The sequence below is a fragment of the Hyaena hyaena genome, unplaced genomic scaffold, assembly GCF_003009895.1.
Source record: "Hyaena hyaena isolate Hyena2069 unplaced genomic scaffold, ASM300989v1 scaffold_1310, whole genome shotgun sequence".
Lineage (NCBI taxonomy): Eukaryota > Metazoa > Chordata > Mammalia > Carnivora > Hyaenidae > Hyaena > Hyaena hyaena.
The window spans coordinates 385,044-394,292 of NW_024081920.1; the positions used below are offsets into that span (position 1 = coordinate 385,044).

The 9,249-nt window shown below is 38.8% G+C and overlaps 1 protein-coding gene across 1 annotated transcript; it reads right to left on the reverse strand.

Moving 5' to 3' along the window:
- Window positions 1–2,822: 2,822 nt before the first annotated feature.
- Window positions 2,823–3,773, reverse strand: LOC120224928 (olfactory receptor 51H1-like). Its single transcript, XM_039223168.1, has one exon. The coding sequence runs from the start codon at window positions 3,771–3,773 to the stop codon at window positions 2,823–2,825; it is 951 nt and encodes a 316-aa protein (XP_039079099.1).
- Window positions 3,774–9,249: the final 5,476 nt, after the last annotated feature.

The following is a 9,249-nucleotide window of genomic DNA, read 5'->3' on the forward strand; positions in this document are numbered from 1 at the left end:
TCTCCTTTTCTGTTTATCCTTCTCTTTCTTCAAGTCCTCTGTCTCCCTATCTCAGTTTTATCCAGACTCCAATACACCCCTCCATTTTTTCACCCCAGCTTACTTGTAGCTCCTATCATTTATTGCACTTCTCCCTTCCCTCTTTCTCTTAGAGTTCCTCACTCTTTAATCCCTTTGCTTCCCATCTCTTTTCATTTATGCACTCTTACCTGTTCACATTAGCAGGAAACACCACCAACTCCTCTTCAGTTCCATCACAGAGCAAGGACTAAACAAGCTTCCAAGAGTGGGGGCTTTATAGCAAAATCAGTGAGTCATTAGGCAACAGAGAGCTACCTTTATTAGTGAGTGTACTGGGTGCAAAAAGAATTATGGGACCCATAAGAATATGTTCCTCTACAACAGCTCACACGTATCTTTCTGACAGCTTCAAACTCTGCTCCCAGGCCTGAGCAAACTCTGTTTATCAGGGGTTGTAAGCAGAGTCCTGGCCCTGGGGGCTGACAGTAATGAATATTTTCTAAAACTGTCTGCCTGGGTCCAATAACTACAATCATTCCTCTTCATACTGCCTTAGGCTACAGAGTCTCAGCCAGGAAGGCTTCCTGAATGTCAGAGTAAGATCAAGAAAGTGTAAAAAAGTCCTTCCTCTGTTCTCTGTTACAAAATGTACTCTTCCTAATAGGTTCCATTGTCCCCTGGCCATTCCCATATCCCTCATCTTACCCAGGAGTCCCTCCTAAGAAGCAATCCTGTTTACTGAGTCACATCTGCAGCCCACCTAACCTTCTAAGCATAATTAAACTAGCACTTGATGAACTCAGGATACATACCAAGAATTGCACTAAACCCTTTGAACACATTATTGTATTTATTCATTATCAAGCTTATGGGTTTAGTATTATTCTCCATTGTTTCACAGATGAAGACATTGAAACTCAGAGAGGTTTTGAATAACTTTACCCACCTAAAAGTTAGCAAGTTACAGAGCTGGCATTTAAGTCCATGTCTACCTTACCCTAAATCTTAACCTGTATGCTATACTGCCTTCTATAGTTCTTCCACTATATCCTCAGAAAATATGGTTGTAAAACACAGTCCTCAGTCTATTCATCCTACCTCTGCATGGTAGGCAGTAAATTAGTAATTCTGACCATATCTAATAATCATTGTTTTATCCTCCGTGAAATATTTTCCTGTCCATATTCTTGTATCTTTATGGGAACACTGAGGAAAGATATCTATCCCAATGAGTATCTAGAGAGGTTCAGAAACTCCATAAAGTTACTTGGTAGGTAATGTTCATATTTATGTGTAAACACCACCCCTTTCCACTGGTTCCCATCAGCAAAAATGAGTGGCTCTGGAAATTTCAATTGAGACTCACTATTACTAAATAGGACAAAGAGGTTTGGAAGCATGGAATCAATCTTGATAAAGTACAGTTTTCATTCATTTGTTAATTTAAAAAAATACATGTTGAGTGTTCATCATGTATGTTCTGAACTACAGTAAGTGCTTGTGATAGACTTAAGTGAAGTTAAAACGGTCCCTGTTCTTATGAAGTGTATAGAAGAGCAGGGAAGATGTATGATTAGTAGGTTATGATACAGTATGAGAAACTCTCAACAGAATTAAAAGCCATGTCAGAAAAGCTTTCTGGACAAAAATGAAGTGAAATTAAAATCTAGAGATCATGTATAGTTTCCTATTCTTCCAGCTCATTGAGGGTACCATGCTCTCATACTCTTCATTTGCTATTTTCTTTTTAATATTTTTCTCACTTGCTTCAACCTGTTGCACATACACATCTTCTATTGATAAAAAATACTCAAAGAACATATAAATAAACACAAAAAGCAAAAGAACAGAAATGTCCTATGTTCAGTGTTGGATACCAGAGTGATTATAATAGAGCAAAAATAACCTGGGAAGTTTTCTTTTAAAATTCTTAATGACATACAATGGAATAGTTTTCAGCAATAAAAAGGAATAAACTACCAACACACACTACAACATGAATGAAACTCAAATGTATTATGCTAAGAAGCCAGACATGGGAGACTACATACTGCAGGGTCCATGACACCCTAAGGAAGGAAGAATTATAGGTGTGGAGAATAAATCAATTCTTGCTAGGAAGTGGGTATGGACAGAGGGGTTGACTACAAAGAGGTGGCATGAGGGAATTTTGGAGAGTGATGTGATTTTCCTGTATCTTGGTGTCAGTGGTGGTTACCTGCTTCTATGCATGTGTTAAAAGTTAATTAGAACTATGTACTAAAAAGTAGGAATTTTATTGTATATTAGTGTTGATAAGCTGGGGAGTGCTTGGCTGGCTCAGTCAGAAGAGCGTGTGACTTTTGATCTCGAGGTTGTGAGTTCAAGCCCCACATGGGGTATAGAGATTACTTAAATAAATAAAACTTTTTAGAATGTTGATAAGCTGTTATATACCATTTCAAGAAAGGAAAATGCATACTTTTATCAAGTTACCCAAGATAAATTATTGCTTTCATCAAAACCATTATGCAGTCGCACATGATAACTCATTAGATTTGTAGTGTTCAAAACAGTAGCTACTAGCTTCATGTGGCTTTTCAAATTTATATTTTAATTAATTAAAATTAAATAAAATTAACAAATTCAGTTTCTTAGTTGTACTATCAGAGTGTCAAGTGCTCAATAGCTACGTATGGCGAGTGGTTACTACTGCATTAAACAACAGAGATTTCCATTTCTGCAGGAAATTCTATTGGACAATGCTGCATTTGATACTCTTCCCTGACTCGACTGCAGTTGCACAGAACTCATAGATGCCATTAATGGCCAATCCTGTTCCCACAGAATGCTCGGACAATCCGCTGCCGGATCTGCTTGGTCCTAACACTGTACACAACAGGATTGAGCACAGGAGGGAGCAGCAGGTAGATATTGGCCATAAGTGTGTGTACTATTGGTGACAAATTCTTCCCAAAGCGGTGAATCAGAGTCATGCCAATGAGAGGCACATAAAAAAGCAGTACTGCACAGATATGGGAGAAGCAGGTGTTGAGAGCCTTAAGTCTCTCTTCTCTGGAAGCAATGCCCAGTACTGCCTGGAGGATTAGAAAGTAAGAAATCAAAAGGATCAAGGCATCTAGTACAATGATGAAGATCACAGCCAGCAGGCCATAGATGCTATTGACGCGGGTGTCAGCGCAGGCAAGCCTCATGGCATCCTGATGGAGGCAGTATGCATGGGAAAGGACGTTGGAGTGGCAGAAAGGTAGCCTTTTGATGAGGAAAGGCACAGGGAGCACTGCACTCACACTCCGTAGCAGGACTGTTGCTCCAATTTTGATGACAACTCCATGAGTGAGAATGGTAACATAGTGCAAAGGGAAACGAATAGCCACAAAGCGATCAAAAGCCATGGCGACCAGAACACCTGATTCCACTCCCCCAAAGGTGTGGATAAAGAACATCTGAGTGATGCAGACATCAAGGGTTACTGAGTACCAGTCAAACAAGTGAACGCTTAACATGGTGGGCATGGAAGATAATGAAAGGCTGAGGTCAGTGGCAGCGAGCATAGCCAGAAAATAATACATGGGTTCATGGAGACTTTGCTCAACCTTGATGGCAACGAGGATAATGACATTACCTAGGAACGTGGTACTGTAAAGAAGGCAGAGGGGCAAGGCCATCCAGAAGTCTTTCTCTGGCATTCCTGGAATCCCAGTCAGGGTAAAGGTCTGATGGTTACGAATAGTTTGGTTGAATGGTGACATAGTGGAATGAAGATCTGACAGCACAAAAAGAAAATAACTCATTAAGTCCAACAGCTTCAATTAGAATCAGTGGCAATAAGTACTGAGATGGTAGCTGTAAGAGGGAGTGACTTAAATATTATTCTAATACTCTCATGTTTACAATCTGATAGAGAAATGATGGTCCTACCCCATGAGGCAATAATTCTATTAGTGACCATCATAGGCTAAAATACTTAGGAGAAAGGAAAAGAAAAACTTCAATCAGCACCTGCACTTCATAGAAATATAATTCATCTGGAAACATCAAGGAGTTAACTGACTTGCTTACTTGCTAAGGAAGAATTTTATATTGTACATTTATGTGAGTTATGAACCAGACAGGTAATGTTAGCAAGCAAAAATGTGACCTAAGGGCTGTTCATAAATACAGCCATGCAGATGTGTATATATGTCTGTGTATCTTGATTGTGATCTTAAATTGTTGTAATTTAGACATAATGCTTTTTGGGGCCCAATTTGTCTACCTGCATGATATGGGAAAGAGGATGAAGGGTACTCTTTAAGGACCTTTAAAAAACTCTGTAAATCTCTGCCCTCTGCATTCCTGGGAGTGTGTGGGTACTAAAAGGACTGAGCTTACAGTAGATGACAGAGGGAGAAGTTACTCTGGCTGTCAAAAAACTTTAGAAAGCCCCACTATGGTAGGCAGAACAAGGGTCTTCAGGATGTTCACATTCTAATTTTTGAAATGTGTGAATATGTTAGCTTACATGGCACAAGAGACTTTACAGATGTTATTAAAGTTTAAGGATTTCAAGACGTGGAGATTACCCTGGATTACCAAAGTAGGCCAAACCTAATCATATGAGTCCTTGAAACTGAAGAAATTTCCCCAGCTGCCAAGAATCAGAGAGATAGCAGCATGAGAAAGACTCAGCACAATTGGTGACAGTGAAGGAAGGGGACCAAGAGCCAACAAATGTGGGTAGCCTCTAGAAGCTGAAAAGGCAATGGAACAGAATTTTCCCAGGAGTTTCAGAAAGGGATGCAGACTTGCTGATGCCTTAATTTTAGCCCTGTCTTCTGGGACTTCTGAGCTTAAGAACAGCTGCGGAGCTGTTCTAGTAAACTCCACGTTGAGTCACCAATAACTATATTTCCCTCTCTGAGTAAAGCCTACATAGACCTATGGGCTATTCTAGACATTAATGCCTAACATTTGCATTGCCAAAGATCAATTCTAAAATCTTGGTGCCACACAGTTCTCTTCTATTTCAAGTATTTGTTGTTATCTTCAGGAAGATATATACAAATGTGCAGCTGAGCTAATCACTATTTGGGCCAGTGTAACCATAGCTGATAAGGGCTTAGGATTAAAAGCAAGAGTAGCACTATCGTGGCTTTTAATGTTGTTTGAGTTACAACCCTATGAGGATCTCATTATAAGACTCCCAAATAAGAATGTTCACACACACACATATGCATGCAAAATTCTGTGTAAAAATTAAGTGAATTCATATATTATTGAAGCCCATCTCAGGACCCACGTTAGAGAAAACAGAACAGGAAACTTGGGTCACAAAAAGGAGAAAACTCACTAGACAAAGCACAAGGGGCAAAGAGCTCTGGATGCTTGAGCATGAATAGGAATGGTATAAAGTTACTCCAAGTTTCTTGTAAGTCAGTAGTTTAGTTCCACATGTCCAATATTGTAGCCACTAAACATTTGTGCCTATTTACATTTAAATTCATTAAATTAAGTTAAAACATCAGTGCCTTAGTTTACTAGCCACATTTCAAGTGTTCAATAACTACATATGAATAGTGGCAATTGAACTGTGTCGTATAGACAGAAAATTTCCATCATTGTAGAAATTTCTACTGAAATTTGGAAAATTGGTCCAGCAAAATACAGATTTAAAGGACACCAACATTCTGGGTGATTTCTTGAGAAATCTTAGATCCAGATGGCTTTGTGGGTCTTTTGCCTATACACTGCATAACTTGTGTCTCTTTATATATTTTTCTCTATCTTTGCTCTTTTCTGAAAATTTGACTAAGAAAAAATAGCTTTAAAACTAAAAACCTGGAGATAGATAACCTGGGTTTGAATCCTGGTACTATGACCTTGGACAAATTACTTAATAATCTCTGTGCTTCATTACTTACCTCTTTAAATGAAAATGAGGGGCACCTGGGTGGCTCAGTCGGTTAAATGTCCAACTTCAGTTTAGGTCATGATCCCACAGTTCATGGTTTGAGCCCTGTGTCAGCCTCTGTGCTGACAGCCCAGAGCCTGGAGCCTGCTTCTATGTCTTCCTTTCTCTCTGTCCCTTCACCCACTTGCACTCTCTCTCTCTCTCTCAAATATAAGTAAACATAAAAAAATTTAAAATAAATAATACTAAAATGAAAATAATAGTACCTACCATGGGATAGTTTAAAAAAAGTATTCACTGGAAATACTGAGGGCATTTGGATGAGAACAGGCAAGGAATAAACTCTCATTAAAGTGTAGCTATAATCAATATTTATCTATTACCTATAAATATTTTAATGTTTGGTTAACTGTGAAAATTATGTTTCAAAGTATTTATAAGTCATGAAATCTATTTATGTGCTGCTAAATGTATCTACCTATCCATATATTATTTAAATATTTTGGTCAAATTCTATACTATCTAAATCTCTCCATCCCTCAGCCAGTTCAGCCCAACACTGAAAATCAGTGGCTTACAGATGGTGGCTGTTGCAGTGCTCACAATGGGGAATTATCTGGGTCTCTGCTCAGTGATTCTGCACCTAATCATGAATGCTTACTGTAAAGGATTTATTGGAAGTAGATCCTAGATAAATCAGATATGAAAGAATGATATACTAGCAAGAGTCATGGGTAGTGAAAATCCGTAAGAGGAAGAGAAGAATAAGGACAATTGATTCTGAGAGACTAGACCCCCAAAAGCAACACCACATTGACCATCGGAGGTGCTCAACCCCAAAGACCAGCACAGTCCTTCCAGAATTCAAAATGAGGATCACAAACTAGACTCTTGATTCCTTAAGATCTAAAGAACTCAAGAAAAACTTTTTATGTTTAATTAATTTATGATTAATTATTTCTTTTTTGACAAATGCCTACTAAGTGTTAGGCATGCCACGGTAATCATAGTACCAAAAGGAGCAACTTCTTTCCTTATCAAATAACACATGAAAAACAAGATCAGAAATAGGGGAGGAATGTGTGCCCGGGGTTGAACAAAGACATGCTGTACAGATGGGTCAGTATTTCAGCTTGTATCCTCAGCTGGACCCAGCTTAACTCTATCAATACTAGTGACAGATCATGAACAGAATCAAACCTAAACTTTCCTTACAGCAAAAGGACAGGAGCTTCTATGGCTTGCAAAACATATGTGTGGACAGAGCTGGAGGAAACGTAGACAACAAGAGTCTTTTCTATCCACTATGGAACTACAATTCAATGCTATTTTCTTTTTTTTTTTAATTTTTAATGTTTATTTATTTTTGAGAGAGAGAGAGCGTGAGCCAAGAAGGGGCAGAGAGAGAGGAAAACACAGAATCTGAAGCAGGCTCCAGCCTCTGAACTGTCAGCACAGAGCCTGATGTGGGGCTCAAACCCACAACCGTGAGATCATGACCTGAGCCTAAGTCCGGTGCTTAACTGACTGTGCCACCCATGTTCTCCTTCAATGCTCTCTTCCACCCAGGCATCCAAGTAGAAGAGCTATTCTCTGAAGGACAGAATTGAGCATAATACACTCTTTATTAAAGTGTCTGAGCTGCAGGCTGAAGCATAGTTATGGCCCCCTGGATTTATCCTCGGTAGGAGCCATGGACTAGTCTCTCACTTGGAGAAAAAATATATTTTCTATTTGCATTGAGTGGAGATTGAGGGAAGGGCAAAAATTTACAGGGCTCTTGTTTCTCTAATTAGCCTTTGGTAGAATAATATACTCATCATCGAATGTACAGTTAGAATAGTTATTTCTATTTTAATGAAAAAAGTAAAGGAAATGGAAAAATAATTATTGCTGAAAATAATTCTTGCCAAGACTGAGACAATGCAAAGGATAATGAACAGACATTTTAAATTATTTTAGTCCTTTAATAATAAAAAAATCTAACATTTATTGAATGCTTATTTATGCTCCAGGCTCTGTTTTTAGTTCTTTACATATACTACCTCTTTTTATGATCAAAAAAACCTTATGGGAAAAGTACTGTTGCTAGTATGCATGAGTAAAACAAGAGTCAGAGAAGTTAATTAACTTTACTTGAATCCCAAAACTAAAACTTAAATCCAGGTGCTCTAAACACTATGCTTTGAAGTTCTATTTAGTCCTTTTGTTTTGAAGGGTTATGTTTTGTTTTGTTTTGTTTTTGTTTTTGTTTTTTGAGAGAGAGAGAAAGAAAGAGACTGCAAGCCAGGGAGAGACAAAGAGAAAGGGAGAGAGAGAATCCCAAGCAGGCTCTGTACAGTCAGGACAGAACTGAGCCTGAACTGAGGCTAGAATTCACCATGAGATCATAATCTGAGCTGAAACCAAGAGTCAGGCATTTAACCAACTGAGCCACATAGGTACCACATGAAGTTCTATTCAGTCCTATAGGAGATGATAATCTTTTATCCACAGACCAACTTCTGCCACCAAATTCAAAGTCCAGATCAAACAGTATTCTGGGATTAACAGAATTACCTTCTTCACCACATCCATTCAGTCATGACCTCTAACGATTTCTCTATGAATTGTCCATAACCACATTCCCCACCATTCTGTGAAAGTATCCTCAGAGAAAGCACTACCCAGGTCTCAATTTATTTCCCAACTCACCCAAAGCCTAGTCTAGGAGATGCTATGCTGGCCACCATAGCAGTATAGCCAGAGATTTAAAACGAGCAGTACAGATCTACAATTCCCTCTGAAGTAATCCTTTACAGACAAAGCTTCCTGGAGATGTCCCCAGGGCCAACATTTATACAGACTGTCTTCTGGACATTTTGCTCTTATTTGTCTTGATCTCAGAGGACTTAGTTTTTCCTAATACAAACTTGTGATGGCAACCATCCAAATACAGAGTTCATCTCAGTCCCACTTGAATGGTACCTCACTAGCTATACCAAAATGCAAATATACTTTAGTGCCTAATCTTTACAATTCTCTCTAAAAGAGAAAGAGAAAGAGAGAGAGAGAGAGAGAAAGGAAGGAAGGAAGGAAGGAAAGAAGGAAGGAAGGAAGGAAGGAAGGAAGGAAGGAAGGAAGGAAGGAAGGAAGGAAGGAAGGAAGGAAGGAAGAAAAAGAATCTAAAAGAAAAGCTCATTCATGTTTCCACATGCCCTCTAGTTACTATTGGATTCCTTCCTCTGCTTCACAGTAAAGCGCTTTCATTGTTATGGTCTGGAGTCTCTGTTTCTCTGCATTTCCATTCTCTCCTCAATTCTTTAACCATCTTTGGAAACCATCTTTGCAGGTAC